The following is a 20,106-nucleotide window of genomic DNA, read 5'->3' as shown; positions in this document are numbered from 1 at the left end:
GAACCAACTGAGCCACACTGGCCAGGGCTAGGTTACCATTTTTAATCATCGCTCAGACTTTGTGGGAATTTTCCAAACAGAGGGACAAGCTGTTCATTGTTGCAAGGGCAGGAAAGAGGTTAGGAGAGTGGCCGAGAATCCTTAAGGTCACAAGTGGGTGGGGCACAGAAAGCCCAGGAAACCTCAATCAGTTCTGGGGACTAGGAGCCAAGAGGAAAGGGTAGGGGGGAGTGGAGGGAGTTGGGCGCGTAGTTACACAGTGGCTTTCCCCTGGGCCGACTGCAGCAGCTGGGGTTCTGGTTTCTCGCTGGTACATTGATCCTTCGAAGTTGAGGGATAAGAAAGGGGCCCGCTGTACCGCCTATCCATGTGGGTGTCGGTAGGAAGGAAAGGCCCTGCCCAGGCTGTCTGGAGCCTACATGGCCGTGCTTGCTTCACTGCCACTTCGGCACCACAGTTCGTCACGCTCCCCTCGCTGCCGTACTGAGGTTTGGGAGAACGGTGATGGGGAGTGGGGCATAAAAGTGGGGAAGGCTAACATGAAGGAGGTTCAGGTTGGTTGAGCAAAGGGCAGGGAGGAAGGAACCCCCTCTCCTATGTCCCAAAAGGGTAAAGTCTGGGGAAAGGTAGGATGGTACGCCCCCATCCGCTCAGAGCCCTACAGCAGAAATGCATCTCAGGCCTGGCCAGCCTTTGCTGCAAACCTTAAGCAACCAGAAGGGTGTAGGCATGACATCCTACTTTACAAGGATCGATTTTAGGCTGGTTGGGTCCATGTGTATAACGGACCATGTAGCCCAGTTTCTCCTAAACAGAATCAAGCACTAGGCTCCGGATCCGAAGGCAGTGAGGGTCCCAGTCAGCTGCGGGCATTACCTCAAGTGCTAAATGAGCTCACAGCATCTGGTTTCGCAGGAAGTGGGAGAGCTACACATCTGCTCCTGGGAAGCATTATTTCTCAAATAAAACTTGTTTCTCAGCAACCATAGCAGCCCCTAGGGCCACAAGTGAAGGGGGGACTCGCCTTCCCTCACCCTCCCACCTCACCAGAAAGAAGGGGTTTGGAAGAGGCAAGCTGTGCTGCTCCCCACCCAACTGCAGCAACCTCGGGTTGGACAATACAAGCTCTGTCCTCAGCCAGGAGATCCGCCTCTGGGTCAGCTCTGCTCTTCCCCCCACTCTTCCTGGTTCCCAGCGCCCAGCCCTCCACAAGTTCCCCTGACCAAGAGCTCTTCCAACCCTCAATGCCCTCCTCCTACAGTCCCCACCCCAAGGATCTCAACACACTGGGTCACAGGCATGGGATCACCCCAGACCATGGAAGAGGAGGTTCGGCCTTCGGTGCCAAGATGGGCTGCCCTCTGCATAATCAAGGTAAGAAAACCTGCACGGAGGGAGGGTGAGAAGGTGTTCCTAAAATTGTTTCACCTTTACTAACATCATCCCGGCTTTCTCCTCCCTTTCCCCTTTCTTCAGCTCTTGGTCTGCCTGGCTGGCCCTATGTGCCACCCATTTGTATTTCATTCCCACCAAGCTACCTTCTGTATAATTTTTCACTCTCAGCCTCTCATCAGCTTCCTTTCTGCAGCCTCCTTCCCCCACACTGAGAGCAGGCATCAAGTCGGAGCGGGTAGTTCAGCTACCCACCTTACGATCCTCTCCCAATTCCTGGGAACCTCAAAAGGGGTTCCTCTTGAAGGGCAGCAACACCAGCTTGCGTGGAAGGCTCTAGTCCACCCACAGCTCTGAGATTCAATCACGTGCCTCTTGGCTGAGTCCCAATCTCTCCTTAGGTACCTTTAGAGAGTAGAACCTACCCCCTTAGGGCCAACCAAAGACTCTAATGAACCCTGGGAAAGGCAAGATGTAAAAGAACTAGCATTTGCTCCAAAGAATTGAACCAATTTTCATATCGCATATATCTCAATTACATAATCAAATCTTGCCAAAATACAGAGTGACCTTCAGCCCTACCCCCTCCAGTAGCCTCTGATCCCTGTTGCTCTCCTAACTCCTGTCTGTCCTCCCAACCTCTTCCCTCCCCAGCTCCATTCCAATCCCCCAGCCCCTCCCTCCAGACCCCAGTGACTGCTCTAACCTTTGGACTGCCTGTTGGACACCAACTCAGCCAAGAGCAGTAAGATCATGGCTCCCTAGTCCCAGCAACATCCACCCCTCCCAAATGCCAGTCTCTGGGGGACCCACACTGTCACCATGTGCTGCTTCACAGCCTCTTCCCTGCCGCCAGATTGGACAGATTGGAATCAGGTGCTCCACCCCCGGTAATCAGAACCAGACTTCCCAGCTCTTGCCAAAGGCAGGCTGAGCATTAAAAGGATGGAGGGCCTTAGAGCTGATGGTACTGGCTGCTTTGAGCAGACATTGGGTATGGAGCCCTGGGCCCTGGCTCCTCAGAAGCCACCTCCCCCTGGACGCTGCCCCCGCCTCCCCCCCCCCCCCTTCAGTTTTCATCACGGAAAATTCAGTAGGGAGGGAAGGAAGGGAGAAAGGTTCAGCAAGTGCTCACAGCTAAAGTACATTGGGGAATTGGGAATGGATACAGATTCAGAGCTTCTAGAAAGACATCCCTTTCCTTTACGGCCCCTCCAGGGCGGCACAGCTCAAACCTGCCCCACCGCCGCAAGTCAGTTACAAGAAGTTACTACCCAGTGGCAGATCCAGACACTGCAAAGGAAGGGAATGATATTAACCCACAGAATGAACGTCCACATCCGCTGGAAGCCTGGGACTTGAGTTAAATGTGAGGAAGACTCAATAAAAGTCTCCTAGGGAGTGGGAGTGACTGTCCAGCTCCAGAGCAGGGCAGCGGACGGGCTGCCTGGAGTTGCTTAGCAATGGTGGTGCGTGTGGAGGTGGGGGGTTGGTATTGAACTTGGCGTGGAGGTCCTCGGCTGTAAGTCCTTTGGGGAGAACAGGTGACACCTGAGAAGTCTCGTGTGCGGCAGAGGGCCAGGGAAGGGTGTCCAGAGACTTGGCACACAGGTGACCCAGGTATCTGCATCTGAAGCTAGCGCTCCCGTGGTTGGGTGGCGCTAGCCCCAGCAGGCCGCGCGCGCGGGTGGGTCCAGACTTCGGGGTCAGGCCCAATCCCAAGTACACTCGTGTGCAGGGGCCGACCTGAGGGGCCGAGGCAGCTCTCCGTCCTGTCTCTAGTACCTTCTGGGCCAGCGCCCACCTTCCTTCTGCGTCTGTCTGGCTCGTGTGGGTTCTTTGGCCTGTGTCCTCCGTGTCCACCTTCCCCCAAATCTCTCAGGCTCTTCCCATCTCCTAGCGCCTCTGCGCTCCTCCTTCCTCCCAGCTCTTTGTGAGCGGGGTTCGCAGAAGGTGGGGAGAGAAGGGAGAGAGGAGGACGAGGGGCGGGAGCGGGCGGAAGGTGGGGATTGGAGCGGGGCAGGAGGGAGGGGAGAAGCGCGGGAGGGAGGAGAGGGCGGCGCGGTTGCGGCGGGGCGGGAGGGAGCCCAGGAGCGCGGCGCCCGCTCCCGCCTCCTGCGCCTCCCGCGCGGCCGCTCGGCGCGGGCCCAGCCGGGATGGGCTGGCCCGGGGGCTCCCCCTGCTGCTGCTGCCCCGCCCCGCCGCGCCCCCGCCCCGCCGGGCGCCCCCCGCAGGTGAGTGGCCGCGCCGGGCGGGAAGGCGGCGGCCTGTGCGTCACGGCTGGGGGGGCAGTGCCGGGGGCGGTCGCCAGGGGGCGCGGGGCCGAGGGGGCGCGGGGCCCGGGGCTGGCGTCCCTGGGCTGGGGGTCCGAGATCGCGCGGGTCACGGCGAGCCCAGACAGCTGGCAGCCAGGAAGGTGACCAGGGGGCGGGTCGCGGTCAAACTCCGGTCGGGGCCGTCACGCCTTCGCGCGTCCTGGGGCGCACACGCCCCGGGACCCAGCGCGGCCCTGTCCCGCCCCGCACCCGCGCGCCCCGCACAGGCGCCGCTCCTGGATCGCCGTGGGGCACGCTCCCCCACACGCAGGCCCGGGACCGCCCTGGCCTGGGAGGGCTTTCCTTTTCTACGTCACATCGGGGAAACTGAGGCAGAAAGCAGGCCTAGAAGAGGTTGATTTCACTTTCCAGCCCCACTGCTGGCCCCTTGTGCTGCTACTCAATTCTGCAGACCCCCCTGGGCACACCCTGAGAGCCGCCTTCCTCCCTCTCGCCTCCCTGCGCCTCACCCCTCCTCCGTGGCGGCCAGGCTCCCAGCCTCTCGTCCAACCACAGCTATTTCCAGGAAGGGGGAGTGTGGGTGGAGGGGTTTCTCCAAACAAACCCCAGGCTTCAGAGTGCGATGGGGGCCAGGCTGGGGGGGAAGCTGACAGGCTCTGGAATGTTCCAGGCAGGAGAAGGGTCCTGGGGTCTGGCCATGCCTTCCCAGGCCTGCCCCAACGAGCCACTTTTCCTCTCCGCACGGCTGAGGGTTCCGTGCTCTCCCATCTCCATCTTCCCCCAGAGGTGCCTCACAGGGCGGGGAGGGACCCAAAGCCAGGCTTCCCCAGACACCCAGAGGGGTTAGTGCGGCGCCGAAAGGAGAGGGAGGGTCAGATGCTGGAAGACCTGCTGCAGCTGAGGGTGACTTCCAGGTGAGGGGACTTTCAGCCCCTCCGGAGGGAGCAAGTAGAAAAGAGCACCTGCCGGGTCCTGGTCAGCGTGTGAGCAACTGGCGCAGAGAAAGGCCGCCCACTACCGGTGTCCCTCCTCCCCCAGCAGCGCGGGGACGGGCTGAGGCCAGGCCCAGTTGCCCACACTGGCCTGGGGCCTGGAATGTCCTGGGACCCGGCCAGAGCTGGGGGGGTGGGAGTGGGTTGCGGAGCCGGTGCCCCTCTCCAGTTACAGGCTGGGGGCCCAGGTTTGCCACGCAGATGTCTCCCTCTGGGCAAGGTACCCTGGGGACAGACTTCCTGACCTGGAAGGAGAATTAGAGCTTCGAGAGAGAAGCCTCAGGCAAGGCCCAGCCCAGGCAGGTCCACAGAAGTGTCCTGCGGGAGCTCCCATAAGGGGAGTCATCCAGAGAGGGCAGGACTAGACCAGCCCCAGGGGCAAGAGGGAGGGAGGGGGGAGGGAGGGAGGGGGAAGTGTAAGGACCTGGTGGGAGATGCCGAGCTGGGGGAGCTGCCTGAGCACTGGGACATTCAGTAAATACCATGCAAATGAGGGGGTAGATATTTGCAGTTTTTTCAAGTGACAGCTCTTGCTGGTCCCAGGGGCTGCTGTCCGAGGCTTGGGGCTGAAGACCCCAGAGCATTAACCCCTTATATTTTTGGAAGATTACTTTCCCCATTTCCAAGGCCCCAAACCACCTCCTTCTCTTGACTCCTGGGACAGGAAGTTGGCCATGTTCCCAGGAGGGAGGCAGGAGGGGTGTGGAGTATGTGTGTGTGTGGGGGGGGGGGGCACTCCTGTCCAGTCCAGTACTCGGGTCCTGGGACAGCTGAGGAAGGAAAGCAGAGCTAGGAGAGCCATGAAGGTAGTACTCAGGCTTTGGGGGAGGGGCAGCCCGAGGGCCTGAGTGGCAGAGCTCCAAAGAGGGGCTTAGGGATCTGAGAAGTTAGGCAGAAACAAGCCCAAGAAGTGGGTGAGTGGGGGACTACGTCAGGAGCAGGTCCCCAGATGCCTTGGGCTGGGGCAGGAATGGATCACTCCTGTGGGCAAAGCAGCCTCCGGGCTGGAATCTGCCTTCCAGCCTGGGGCCGGGGGGGGGGGGGGGGGGGGCGCGTGCGTGCGTGCTTCCCTTTCCCACTTCACAACCAGTGACACTGAGGCAGGAAGCCGGCCCTCAGTCCCGTTTTCCCTGATCCGCAGGATGCACTCCGGATCCTAGGATCCTGGGCTGGCCAGGACAGCGATTCCTAGGGCCCACCCCCACCCCCCTCCCAAACACCAGAAGTCCCCAGAGAGCCTGAGCGTTCAGGCTGGGAGGTGGCCCGGTCAGGACTCCGTGTTCCCTGCTGGCCCTTGAGCCCTGCCCTGAGACCTAAATTCCCACCCTGCCCCCACCCTGCTTCCCCCCCCTCCCGGGGAGGGGGTGGGGAGCTGGATCTCAGGATCATTGCAGATCCCTGGATAGGATGGATTCCTCAGTATAGGGCAGCTCCAGAGCAAGAGGGGTGGGGGTGGGGGGGCAAAAGATCTTGGGCTGACACTCCCAGCAGGGTAGATCCTGGGAATCTGATCTCCTGGCCTCCCCCACATCCTCCCCCCACCCCACTTCCTGGAGCAGCGACCTGCCCCCTTCCCGCCTGTACTCCCCTCCGCTTCCAGGGCTGGGCTTCTCCTCACTCCAGCCAGACAGCCTGCCCTCCACCCAGGGGAAGCGCTGCCTCCGCCAGGCCGCTTCCAGGAAGCCCCGGGCCTGGCCCCAGCATTGTTCAGGGCCCGCGGCGGCACCCAGACAGCCGGACACCATGAAGTCCAGCGGCCCCGTGGAGAGGCTGCTCAGAGCCCTAGGGAGGAGGGACAGCAGCCGGGCCACCAGCAGGGTAGGAGTACCCACCAGCAGGGCAGAGGAGGGCGGGGTGGAGGTGTGGGCAGTGGGGGAGGGGACTAGGGGTCAGATTACCAGGCCAGACCCCCTTCTCCAGCCTTCTCCCCTTACGCTTCATCCCCGTGTCTCTCTCCCTTTGGGGTGGCCAGGGCAGAACCGGAATGTTTTGGCTCCTCTATCACCCTCCTGCCCCAGCACAGGCCAACCCTGGGGGGTCCCGGCCCCTACACCTGCCTCTTGGTACACTTCACTGTAGGACCTTCCTGGTACTTACACTGGAGCTCCAGAGCAAGGCTAAGAGATGAGGCTCCTTCCCCAAGTTGAGACGTGTAGGGGGAATGGCATGGGGTGGTGAAGGAAGGGAGGGAGGCAGCCAGGACTCAGGGTTGCCTGAGGCACAGGGGGTTTGCTTTCCACTCCTCTGTGTGTGCCGCTCATGCCAAATGCACCCCAGTTTCTTAGTGGGTCCAGCCAGGTTGGTCCAGTTTAGGAGCATTCGGCTGCTGGTTTAATCCAGCTGTTTCAGGGACAGGCAGCCAAGAGACCAGAGGTGTTGCCTGGGTCCCCAGGCTGGGGGGTCCTGGAAGCCCCCACTGTCAGGGGGAGGGGGGCCTGGAGGCCCTATCATTCCTTTTCTCCACATTTTTTCAGCTTTACCCCAAAAGCAATACTATATAGAGAGACAATACTATATATCGAAGGGAAGAAGGGGGCAGAAACTTGAACTCCAGAGGAGAAAAACTGGGCAGGAGAGAGGAGGCAAGGAGGCAAGTGGTCCTCAGACAGGATGGGAGGAGTGAACCACAGGGAAGGCATGGGACGGAGTTAGGCCTGAGTCATAAGGTGGCATCCCAGCCTCCACACAACATCTGACCCACCCCTTCCTCCATTCGATGCTGGAATCCCACTTGAACCTCCTCAGATGACGGGGTGCTCACTACATCCAGAAGTAGCAAGGCAGCTAAATATTTTCCCCAGTGTCATGCTTCCAGCTAAATATTTTCCCCCGTGTCATGCTTCGGTCTGCCTCTCCCTCCAGCATTACCACCCGCCTTCTTACACAACTTCTGCCTGCAGCTTCAATGCACAATGAGTAAACATGTTGTTCTTGGGGGGGGGGACGGGGGAGGGAGGGCATGTCAGCTGCCTAGAGCGTGGGGACAGCAGGAGCCAGGGGACCAGGACTGGCTGTGGCCACTCCTACCGGAGGCAGCCGGGTGCTGTCCTCCGACATTCATGCCTGCACCCCCTGCTGCTCACTCTGCCCATGAGCCTCCACCTGGGGAGGGTAAGATGGGAGGAGAAACGGGGCCTCATGGAGGAGAGCAAGAGAGCACCCTCCACCAGGAGGAAAGCTCTCCTTGGGGGGGGGGGGGGGGCCGTGACCACAGCGGATCACACACCAGGGCCACGTGAAGGGCCTAAGTGATCCCCTGGGAGGAGCTGACCCAGCGAGGGTGTTGCAAGGGGCCAGATTCCATGCACTGTCAAGGACAGGCCCGCAGCTGGCCGGAAACAGCTGTGGCCAGTGTGCCTACGAGTTTAGGGACTTCGATCAATCGGGCGGAGGAAGACAGGGACCAGTGCAGTGCTAACGCCGGCCCGGCCCCAGAGATGGGCCCACTGGGAACGGACACCTGTTTGTGTCTGTCCCCCACCCCTAGCCTAGGAAAGCTGAGCCACACAGCTTCCGGGAGAAGGTTTTCCGGAAGAAACCACCCGTCTGTGCCGTGTGTAAAGTGACCATCGAGGGGACGGGCGTGTCATGCAGAGGTGAGGTACCCTGTTCTGGGCTCTGAGCGCTCCACCCAGCACCGCTCTGTCTCACAGCTCCAGCTGGCAGAGCATGAAACATAAACGTGCATACTGCCCCTTGCTGGGCAGCATGGGCACCGAGAGGCAGCTGCCTCCCTTCCAAACAGCCCTTGCTCCCCATGACAAACACCCCCAGCAACCCAGGAGACCCCAGTACAACACCTTCCCGCCCTGACTGTGAGGGGGCTTCCCTCCCTCCCTCTCAGCTCCCCCCATCCTGGCCTAGGCAGTAGTACCCCACAGCCATTCTCTGCCCCTGCTCCCCCCACTCCATCTCAATACAGCTGTCCTGAAAGTCACAGGGTGTCTGGTTCCAGGGCCTGGGGAGATGGGAGAGGGTCACCCCTTCCACTGCCCCAGAAGGCCCCTGCTAACCCTTCCTCTCCCTATCCCCCTCTAGTCTGCAAGGTGGCCACACACAGAAAATGTGAAGCAAAGGTGGGTACCTGGTTGGGAGAAGGGAACTGGGGTCCCTTCCTCCTCGAAACAGGCTTCTCCAGCCACACTGGCATCAGCCCTCCACCCCTCTCGTCATTTGGGAACCCCTGCTGAGGTGGGAGAGGGTGCTGTTTGGGCCCTTTAAGAACCACCCTACTCCACCCCCTGGAGGTCTGGCCCAGGCGAGTGGACAGCTAGACAGCGTTTGTCTTGGTGCTGTGCCCAGGCTGCAGCTGGCAAGAGAGTGGGGGTGGGGAATGAATGAGGAGGAGGAAGGGTGGGGTGGGTGGGGGAGCAGGACTTCAGAGACTGGGCAGCCGGATGGGCCGGGCCTTCCCTCTGGGGAAGGGGCCTCAGGACGCCTGGGTGGGTCTCGTCCTAGGCCCTGGAGAGGCTGGGCAGAGGTGCAAGCTGTAGACAGCACACACGGTCCCCTGGGGACCTGAGACAGCCCCATCCCTGAGGAGGTTCCCGGGCCCCTCCTGCAGTATGGGGGTTCCCAGGGCCCTGGGGCCTGCTTGGGGGAGCTGTGTGCCCAGGGGCGGGGTCTCCTGGTGAAAGAGGCCAGTGTCAGTCCCTGGCCATGGCCTGCCCGCATGGCTCTATATATAACTCCTGCCCTGCAGCTGGATGAATGGGGGTCTGTGTGGGCGCGGGGCTGGGAGCCAAGAGCAACAAGTGGGGGGCCTGGGCTGAGGGACCTGGAAGCCAGAGGGGAGGCTCCCTTAAATAGAGGAACTTCAGCTGGAGCCTGCACCCATCTCCTGACAGCCCCTCCACCCTGCTGAGGCCGAGGGGTGGCCCCATCCCTAAGCCCAGGAGAGCCCACTTCCCAGGAGCTTAGCCCCTCACTCGGGTCTCCTTCCAGGTGACTTCGTCCTGTCAGGCCTTGCCTCCTGCAGAGCTGGTGAGTGTGCTCTGGGATGGAAGGGGGCGGCAAGGAACCTGGCTGCAGGGTCCAAAGGTCTGGTGGCCACGGGGTGGGGGTGGGAGGGCAGGAGGGTACCTTGAATGGATTGCTGTGGGTATTGTTCATCCTGAGGTAGAGGGAAATTGTCTCAGCCCTCTCTCTCCTTCTCCTCTGGGCCTCTGGGCGCTAGGACTCTCTCCCCTTGTCCCCTTGCCCAATAGAGCCCTGAGGGACACTCCCCAGGCCCAGACAGGTCCCTGCTCCTATCCTAACCACGCCCTTCTGCCCCGCCTCCCTCTAGCGGAGAAGCACGGCCCCTGTGAGGCGCATAGAGCACCTGGTAAGGTGATGCTGGGGGGGGGGGGGGGGGGGCGAGGGGCGGAAGCAGGTAGCTGGGAGTATGGGAGTAAGGACCTAGGTTTCTTCTGAGGACAAAAGTTCATGTGATCTGGAGTGGGGACCCTAGAGTGGGGGCGGGGGACACCCAGAGAGACGCTTGCTCATCATCTCGTCTCGTCCTCCAGGGATCCACCAAGTCTCTGAACCACTCAAAGCAGCGCAGCACTCTGCCCAGGTAAGTGCGGGCGCCGAAGGTGGTCCCACCTGAGCCCTTTAGCCGTCCCCACACCTCAGCCCGGGACAGTGACCCCAACCAAGCTCCCCGGACAGCCCCACACGCCCAAGAGGTCCCACCCACCCTCGGACCCGGAGGCCTCACCTGCCGACGGTCAGACACCCACCCATCACACCAGCGCCCTCGGGGAACCCGCCCCTCTGTCCCTCACGCAGGCTTCACACCTTCCAGGAGCTTCAGCCTGGACCCGCTCATGGAGCGCCGCTGGGACCTGGACCTCACCTACGTGACGGAGCGCATCCTGGCCGCCGCCTTCCCCGCGCGGCCCGACGAGGAGCGACACCGGAGCCACCTGCGCGAGCTGGCGCACGTGCTGCAATCCAAGCACCGGGACAAGTACCTGGTGAGGGGCGGGGCCGGCGCAGTCAGCCAATGAGAGGTCTGGGAGGTCTAGATGGGCTAGGCTGCGCTCTGACGTCACACCTTCAGAGGCGGGGCTGGGCCCGGGGCAGGCACTCGTGGGCTGTGGCCCAGGCGCAGCTGGAACCGGCCTGGAGTGCCCACGACCATCTATCACGGCTGGGCAGGGCCTTAGCAGCCCCCTCATTTTGGAGAAAGACTCAGGGTCACAGGGGGTGTTACCACCTTCATGCATCACCGCACCTCCCTGCATCAGGTCTAAAGCTTCCCCCCTTTCCTTGCAGTTCTTCAACCTTTCAGAAAAAAGACATGACCTGACCCGCCTAAATCCCAAGGTAGGAAGGCATTAAAGCCATTACACTGAATCATCCCCACACATAAGCCCCAGCCTCCTGGTTATTAACAGTAGCAACTGGTATCTACTTCACTCTTAAGCACTTTATTATATGACATATTTGAGTCACCCCAAAGCATGGTGCAACAGGTATCAACCCACTGTACAGGTGAGCAAAGTGTTGAGGCTGCTATGGACAACCAGGAGGCTGACCTTGCCCCAGACCCATACACCCTGTCCCTTTTCCACCCATCTCTCTTGGCTGTGGCCCCCACTCCCAGTTTCACCCCTGCACCCCCCCACCCAGGTCCAGGACTTTGGTTGGCCCGAGCTGCACGCACCCCCCCTGGACAAGCTGTGCTCCATCTGCAAAGCCATGGAGACCTGGCTCAGTGCCGACCCACAGCACGTGGTCGTACTGTACTGCAAGGTGGGCCGGGACCTCGGGTTTGCAGGGCCGGGATGCCCTCAGCCTGGGGCCCCAGCAGGCCCTGTATCCCTGTCTCTGTCCTCAGGGGAGCAAGAGCAAGCTCGGGGTCATCGTCTCTGCCTACATGCACTACAGCAAGATCTCTGCAGGGTGAGGAGCCTGGCCCTTGAGTGGCCCCTTCCCCAGTGCCCCTTCCTCCAGCTGGCCCTGGACCAGCCCCTCTCCCCTGAGGCCCCACCTCTGTGGTCAGAGAGCCATGTGCCAAAAACTTGCCATTGCCACCTCCTTTTTCTCACTTGTACTTCATCACAGTTCTCTGGGGCTGCTGTAACAAAGTGCCACAAACCAAGTGGCTTAAGACAACAGAAATTTATTGTCTCGGTTCTGGAGGCTAGAAATCTAAACCTGAGGTGTCAGCAGGGCCGCACTCCCTCTGAGACTTTGGCTGGAATCCTTCCGTGCCTCCTCCTAGCTTCTGGTGGCGGCCAGCAATCCTTAATGCTCCTTGGCTTGTAGCTGCGTCGCTCCAACCTCTGCCTCCGTCATCACGTGACCTTCTCTCTGTGTGTCTGTGTTTCTTCTCTTCTTCTAAGGACACCAATCATATTGGATTAAGGGCTCACCCTACTCCAGTATGACATCTTAACTAATTACATCTGCAACGACCCTATTGCCAAATAAGGTCACATTCTGAGGTATATATCTTCTGGGGGGACACAATTCAACCCATAACATGGCCTTATTGCCCCATTTTACAGATGAGGAAACTAAAGCTCAGGGAACAACTGTTTGAGGTCCAACAACTAGTAAAGTGCCTTTGTGGGGTTTCTAGTTCTCTTTACCACTACAATAAGTTTTCTCTAGATTTGGGGGTCGCCTCTCTCATCCTCCCCTGGGGCTCAGAGATGGGAGACCAGGATGGAGACCAGCCCCTCATCCCCTGCACCTATTTGCTCTCCCCAGGGCAGACCAGGCACTGGCTACTCTTACCATGCGCAAGTTCTGCGAGGACAAGGTGGCCGCAGAGCTGCAGCCCTCCCAGCGCCGGTGAGCAACCTGGGTGGGGATAGCTGGAGGAGCAGTGCCTCCATGGCTGCCAAGGTCAAGTTTTTCTCGTTCACATAGCACACTTTAATGGGGCACCTGGATGTGCCAGGCACTGTGCCAAGTGCTGAGCATTCAAAACAAACAAGATTCTTGTTTTTACGGACCTTGCATTCCAGTGAAGTAGAAGGCAATAAACCGGTGGTGAATAGACAAGATCATTTTGGATGATGACAAGTGCTGTGAAGAAAATAAAGCTGAGTCTATGATAGAGACTTGCAGCCCGGCTAGTGGGGTTCAGTGGCTGAGCATCGACCTATGAACCAAAAGGACACGGGTTCAATTCCTAGTTAGGGCACATGCCCAGGTTGTGGGCTCGATCCCCAGTAGGGGGCATGCAGGAGACAGCCAATCAATGATTCTCTCTCACCAGTGTTTCTATCTCTCTATCCCTTTCCCTTCCTCTCTAAAAATCAAAAAAACATCCTTTTTAAAAAAATAAAAAGAGAAACTTGCAGGTCTGTCTCTAAGATCTGGGGGAAGGGCATTCTAGGCAAAGGGGGGCAGCAAGTATAACATCTTGAAGCAGCAGGAAGGATTGAGGTTAGATACAAGGAAGAACTTTTGGTGGCTGGAATGGGAGGGAAGTGCTGAGAAGGGCAGGCCTTCTCAGGGTGGGCTGGAGGTGTGCACAGTTGAAGTGCTACAAGGGGACCTCCAGAGGAAGGGGCTTATGTTTTTCTTGACATCCCCCCCACCACCACCACCACCAGATACATCAACTACTTCAGTGGCCTGCTGTCTGGTTCCATCAGAATGAACAGCAGCCCTCTCTTCCTGCACTATGTGCTCGTGCCTGTGCTGCCAGCCTTTGAACCTGGCACAGGTGAGTCTGCCTGGGATATACTCCACGGGGGGCTGTTCCCCCACTCCCTTCACTCAGTCCTCCTCATGTGCCTTCTTGCCCTTCTAGGCTTCCAGCCCTTCCTCAAGATCTACCAGTCCATGCAGCTCGTCTACACATCTGGAATCTAGTGAGTGCTGTGTTCCCAGGCCTCTGCCCCCCTGAGCCCCAGCTCCCTGTTTCTCCAGCCTCCCCAAACACCTGGGCCTCCAGCTCTAGGCACTGTGCCTGAAAACTAACACCATCATGGGATCCATTTCACAGATGGGGAAGCTGAGGCTCAGCTAAAGGTCTCTCACTCAGGGCTCAGACTCCCATCTCCCAACTCCCTTCTGACTCTTCACAGCCACACTGAGCCTGAGGGCCTCTGATTCAGCTCTGCCTTCCCCTCTCTTCCACAGTCACATTGCAGGCCCTGGTCCCCAGCAGCTCTGCATCAGCCTGGAGCCAGCCCTCCTCCTCAAAGGCGACGTCATGGTGAGGGGCCTCGGCAACAAGAGGAGTCTTGGAGATGGGCCAAGGGGTGGTATTGTCATCTCCTGCCAACAGCACAATCTCTAGTGAATCATGAATGCCATCCATATTGGAGGGCGAAAAGGAAGTCCCCTAGATGGGGGTCACCTTGAGGCCGAGGCAGGGCAGAGCTGTGGGCAGGCAGTCCCGAGGGCGGAAACACAGAGGAGGTGGACGTGGACGGGAGGACCTGACCCCAGTCTCCCTCGCCCAGGTGACGTGCTATCACAAGGGTGGCCGGGGGACAGACCGGACCCTTGTGTTCCGAGTCCAGTTCCACACATGCACCATCCACGGGCCACGGCTCACCTTTCCCAAAGACCAGCTGGATGAGGCCTGGACTGGTGAGTCGGAGACAAGTGGTATGAGGGCTAGATCCCAGGAGAGGGCAGGCAAGCTGAGTCTGATAGAGACTTGCAGCCCGGCTAGTGGGGTTCAGTGGTTGAGCATCAACCTATGAACCAAAAGGTTCATAGGACCTGACCCTGTGAGGGACCTGGCTTTTCCCTGTCCACTCCTCACAGATGAGAGGTTCCCCTTCCAAGCTTCAGTGGAGTTCATCTTCTCCTCCAGCCCTGAGAAGATCAAAGGTAAGAGCAGGGCCAGGGCCAGGGCTGAAGGCCGAGTGCCCGCTTCTCACCGCTTGGGCCTTCCACAGGCAACATCCCACGGAACGACCCCTCGGTCACTGTCGACTACAACACAGCAGAGCCCGCTGTGCGCTGGGACTCCTATGAGAACTTCAACCAGCACCATGAGGACAGTGTGGAAGGTGTGTGCAGCAGGCCCACAGGTGGGGGAGGGGGGGTGGGAGGTTGGGGGGTGCACTCCTTCCTCCTCAAGCAGATCCGCCTCCCAAGAGACACCCCCTGAGCTGGAGTCTCCAGGGCTGTACCCTCTCATTAACACTCTCTCTCTCCTTTCCCTGCCTGCCACCCTTCCTCTCCCCACTCAGGCTCCCTGACCCACACCCGGGGCCCCCTAGATGGCAGTCCGTATGCCCAGGTGCAGCGGGCCCCCCGCCAGACTCCACCAGCGCCTTCTCCAGAGCTGCCCCCAGCCCCGCTGCTGTCCATCAGCAGCGACTCCGGCCATTCATCCACACTCACCACTGAGCCAGCGGCAGAGTCGCCTGGCCGGCCGCCCCCCACAGCTGCCGAGCGGCAGGAGCTGGATCGCCTCCTGGGAGGCTGTGGCTTGGCCGGTGGGGGCCGGGGGGCCGGGCGTGAGACGGCGATCCTGGATGATGAGGAGCAGCCCCCTGCAAGCGGAGGCGCCCACATTGGAACGTACTTGGGCCACAGACCTCCCCTCAGCCGCCACTGCTCCTGCCGCCAGGGCTACCGGGAACCCTGCGGGGTCCCCAATGGGGGCTACTACCAGCCAGAGGGAACCCTGGAGCGGCGGCGGCTGGCCTACGGATATGAGGGGCCGGCCCAGGGCTATGCCGAGGCCTCTGTGGAGAAGAGGCGCCTCTGCAGGTCCCTGTCCGAGGGGCCGTACCCCTACCCCCCTGAGCTGGGGAAACCGGCCAGCGGGGACTTCGGCTACCGCTCCCCGGGCTACCGGGAGGTGGTGATCCTGGAGGAACCTGGTCTGCCTGCCCTGTGTTCCTGCCCCGCTTGTCAGGAGAAACTGGCGCTGCCCACCACAGCCCTCTATGGGTTACGGCTGGAGAGGGAGGCTGGAGAGGGGTGGGCGAGTGAGGCCAGCAAGCCTCTCCTGCACCCCGTGCGGCCCGGGCACCCACTTCCCCTGCTGGTGCCAGCTTGCGGGCATCACCATGCCCCAATACCTGACTACAGCTGCCTGAAGCCACCCAAGGCAGGCGAGGAAGGGCATGAGGGCTGCTCCTATCCCATGTGCCCAGAAGGCAGGTATGGGCATCCAGGCTACCCTGCCCTGGTGACATACGGCTATGGAGGAGCAGTTCCCAGTTACTGCCCCGCGTATGGCCGGGTGCCTCACAGCTGCGGCTCTGCAGGCGAGGGCAGAGGCTATCCCAGCCCTGGTGCCCACTCCCCACGGGCTGGCTCCATTTCACCGGGCAGCCCACCCTACCCACCATCCAGGAAACTGAGCTACGAGATCCCTGCAGAGGAAGGAGGGGACAGGTATCCGCTGCCCAGCCACCTGGCCCCAGCAGGACCCTTGACATCTGCAGGTGAGGGGCACTGGAGTGGGAAGTGCCCGGGGCAGAGGAGGGTTCTAGACTATGGTTGGGAAGGAACAGAGCAAAAGAGCTAAGCCAGACAGAGGCCTGTTCCTGGGTCACAGCCTCTACTCTCCCCTTCCCTGCAGAGTCGTCTGAGCCAGCATCCTGGAGGGAGGGCCCCAGCAGGCACAGCACCCTGCCTCGGTCTCCCCGAGATGCCCCGTGCAGCACCTCTTCAGAGATGTCTGGTCCCTCCACACCCCTGCACACCAGCAGCCCAGTGCAGGGCAAGGAAAGGTAGGCAAGCACCTCTTTGCCCCAGACACTGAAGGCTGGGGCTGGGGGGCAGCTCACAACTGGGGCTCTGAGGCCCTGCTGACTACCTGCCCTCCCTCCCCACAGCACCCGACGGCAGGACACCAGGCCCCCCACTTTGGCACCCACTCAGAGACTGAGTCCTGGCGAGGCCTTGCTGCCTGTATCCCAGGGGGGTGCTGAAAAGCCTCCTGAGCTGCCAGCAAGAAGCGGGCTGGAGCCTCCGGCCCCTAGCCCTTTATCCCCGACCTCCCCGCCTAGCTCACCCAATGACTGGCCTCAGGAGAGGAGTCCTGGGGGTCGCTCAGACAGTGGCAGTCCAAGGGGCCCTGTGCCCACCACGCTACCCGGCCTCCGCCATGCCCCCTGGCAGGGCCTTCGAGAGCCACCGGACAGCCCGGATGGGTCCCCCCTCACCCCTGTGCCTACCCAGATGCCCTGGCTTGTGGCCAGCCCTGAGCCACCTCAGAGCTCACCCACGCCTGCCTTCCCCGTGGCAGCATCCTATGATCTCAATGGCCCCACCCAGCCCCCACTTCCTGAGAAACGCCACCTGCCGGGGCCTGGGCAACAGCCAGGCCCCTGGGGCCCAGAGCAGGCATCACCACCAGCCAGAGGCACCAGCCACCATGTCACCTTTGCACCTCAGCTCCCAGATAACACCCCTCAACCCCCAGGTATAAATGCCTTGAGGGAGGGGGTTTTGGGGGGCCACCTTGGGAGAGCCCTTTTTCCCAGGGACCGGCATGGCGTAGGCACTTGGGAGCCCTGGGACCAAGCTCAGTCCTCCCCTGTCCTAGAGCCTCCCCTGCAAGAGAGCCAGAGCAACGTCAAGTTTGTCCAGGATACATCCAAGTTCTGGTACAAGCCGCACCTGTCCCGTGACCAAGGTGAGAAGCCAGCCTGGCCACCACTCCCACCCTCCAGGGCTCTGTCTGGGCTTTGCCCGATCCAGCCTTCCAGTTGGCGCCCTTACTGCCTCCTCACTAGCAGGTGATTCTCGGCTTCGTGCCCAAGGAGGTTTAGACTTGATGTTGTCATTGCTCTCCCTGTTGATTCTAAAGTTCTGTACCCAGATGCCCAACACTGCCCCCGCTGTTAGGACAGGCGCCTGGGGAGCTGGCTGGCAGAGCCAAGAAGTGGCCACATGGGGCTCAGCCAGCCACGGTGAACACTTCTCCTGCCTCCCCCAGCCATCGCCCTGCTGAAGGACAAGGACCCTGGGGCCTTCCTCATCAGGGACAGTCATTCATTCCAAGGAGCCTATGGACTGGCCCTCAAGGTGGCTACACCCCCACCCAGTGCTCAGCCCTGGAAAGGTACAGACACACCCAGACCCACGTGAGAAGGGGAGTGGAGCGGGGCAGGTACAGAGGCAAGACAAGGGGTGGTGGGCCATGCCACTTCTCGGTGGGAGGGACAGGAAGTGACTCTCACGCTCTGGAAAGAATCCCAGCAGGACAGAAGGCAGGAACCTGGAATCTGATAAAGCCTTTCTCTCCCCTCCCGGCCTCTCAGGGGACCCCTTGGAACAGCTGGTCCGCCATTTTCTTATTGAGACTGGGCCCAAAGGCGTGAAGATCAAGGGTTGTCCCAGTGAGCCCTACTTTGGTGAGAAGCTGGGGCTGGGGAGGCTACACTGGGTTGGTTTAGGGAGGCCAAGGGATTTCAGGAGGGTGGAGGGAAGGTTGGGGCTACCTGCGGGCACCCCAGGACTTCTCTCACCTCTCACTGCAGGCAGCCTGTCCGCCCTGGTCTCCCAGCACTCCATCTCCCCCCTGTCCCTGCCCTGCTGCCTGCGCATTCCCAGCAAAGGTGGGTGTTTTGTCCATCCACCTCTCCCCACCCACTGCAGCCTGCCTTCCCTTGGGATGGCAGAGGGAGTTCTGCAGCTTCTCTTGAATGCCACTCCCTGCTGACCTGCCTGCTGGCCCTTCCCTTCAGATCCTCTGGAGGAGACCCCAGAGATCCCAGTGCCCGCCAACATGAGCACAGCCGCAGATCTCCTGCGTCAGGGCGCCGGTAGGGGCCTCTCCCTCCCCCTTCCTCTCCCTGGGCACCAAGGGGGCACTGCGGATACAGGCATAGCACACTGAAAGGCCTTGAGATGGACAGGCCCTGGCAGATGCTTTTAAACCCATAAAGGCAGGGGGAGCCTCATATTTGTAGGGAGGTTGGGTAAGGGGGTCCTCAGTCTGGGTTCTCAAAGTTTTATGAACATGAGAATCCTGGGGAGGGGGCTCATCAGAATGCAGATTCTCAGGCCTCGTTCCAGCATCTCTGGCTATAGATCTGGGGGTCATAGAATCTGCCTTTTTCATAGGTTACCTTTGTGATTCCAATGCATTTTGAGCAGAGCTAGCTAGGGAAAGTACAAGAGCTGGTGGGGTGGAGGGGTGGAGGAGACAAATCTCAGGGCTGACGGAGCCAGTGCTCCCCCAACTCTTCCTGCCTCACAGCCTGCAGTGTGCTCTACCTGACTTCAGTGGAGACTGAGTCACTGACCGGCCCCCAGGCGGTCGCCCGGGCAAGCTCGGCAGCTCTGGGCTGCAGCCCCCGCCCAACACCAGCCGTAGTGCACTTCAAGGTCTCAGCCCAGGGCATTACCCTGACAGACAACCAAAGGAAGTGAGTGTGTGCGCTGTGCTCCTGGGGAACCCCAAACATAGGCCCTTGGGACCCCAATTTCTGGGCGTGACTCCCCCTCCCTCCTCTTCACAGGCTCTTCTTTCGCCGCCATTATCCAGTGAACAGCATCACCTTCTCCAGCACTGACCCTCAGGACCGGAGGTGACACTCCCTTCCAGCCCTCTCTCCCCACAGACCTGTCCCCCGTCCCATCGGGCCCTACAGACCGGTCCCCTGGCCCAGCTCCTCCTTTGGTAGCCATTCCCTGGGGTGCATTCCTTCACAGTTCTTTTCCTTCTGCAGATGGACCAACCCCGATGGGACCACCTCCAAGTAAGCTTCCCATTAGTGCAATCTCTTCCCTCCACGGGGTTGACGTGTCTCCTTCCTCCCCAACCCGGGCTCTGTAGTCCCTTGGGGAAGGGTGCTGAGCCCCCACCTGACCGCCTTTGTACCCCTAGGATCTTTGGTTTCGTGGCCAAGAAGCCGGGAAGCCCCTGGGAGAATGTGTGTCACCTCTTTGCAGAGCTTGACCCAGATCAGCCTGCAGGCGCCATTGTCACCTTCATCACCAAAGTTCTACTGGGCCAGAGAAAATGAAGGAAGGCCACCAGCTCAGAGCCCACATCAACACTGCGTCCCTCCCAGCATCCCACAGCCCTCACTTCCCCTGGCCTGGACCCAGGAGCCAGCCCTCTCCCTTAGGAATAGGCAGTGGGCATCAGCCTGGGACACTGCTCTCCTTCCCCGCCCCCAGCCTGCTAAGCTAAGTGGACGGGCCCATGAGATGACCTTGCACGTGAGCAGATGGCAGAGATGGGCATGTGAAGGGTGAGGAGGCATCAGCAGTTGAGCTCTGGAAGAGATCAGGACAGCCCCACCTGTACACCGTCAGCCCTGGAGAGGAGCCAGTTCTACCCAGCTGCAGGTCCCAGCATGGCAGGGAGAGGGGAGCAGTGTGGGGAGCAACGTACTCCCTCCTCTGCCTTCTCCTCTGAGCAGAGAGATCAGAGTGGGATCACATGAAAAGGGGGGGAAAGAGTCTATTTTTGTCTAATAATAAAGAATTTCTATAATGTTTACTTGGAGTCGTGCCTATTCACAGGAAGGGCAAAGTCCATGTCTTCCAGGAGCGTACCTGTG

The 20,106-nt window shown here is 60.4% G+C and overlaps 1 protein-coding gene across 1 annotated transcript; it reads left to right on the top strand.

The window, feature by feature from the left end:
- Positions 1–6,277: 6,277 nt before the first annotated feature.
- TNS2 (tensin 2) lies at positions 6,278–20,043 on the top strand. Its single transcript, XM_081082530.1, has 29 exons — positions 6,278–6,478; positions 8,148–8,256; positions 8,699–8,736; positions 9,605–9,643; positions 9,948–9,986; positions 10,171–10,220; positions 10,452–10,623; positions 10,925–10,975; positions 11,282–11,404; positions 11,490–11,554; positions 12,368–12,451; positions 13,222–13,334; positions 13,422–13,482; positions 13,754–13,829; positions 14,080–14,209; positions 14,390–14,455; positions 14,524–14,637; positions 14,821–16,029; positions 16,167–16,317; positions 16,423–17,012; positions 17,136–17,225; positions 17,529–17,654; positions 17,854–17,946; positions 18,073–18,150; positions 18,280–18,357; positions 18,795–18,963; positions 19,057–19,125; positions 19,267–19,296; positions 19,425–20,043. Exons 1-29 carry the CDS (start codon positions 6,404–6,406, stop codon positions 19,561–19,563), a joined length of 4,227 nt encoding a protein of 1,408 aa, XP_080938656.1. The 5' UTR covers positions 6,278–6,403; the 3' UTR covers positions 19,564–20,043.
- Positions 20,044–20,106: the final 63 nt, after the last annotated feature.

The sequence above is a fragment of the Myotis nattereri genome (genome assembly GCF_964212035.1).
Source record: "Myotis nattereri genome assembly, chromosome: 2".
NCBI classification, from domain to species: domain Eukaryota; kingdom Metazoa; phylum Chordata; class Mammalia; order Chiroptera; family Vespertilionidae; genus Myotis; species Myotis nattereri.
This window is presented reverse-complemented; position numbering and strand designations above follow the sequence as displayed.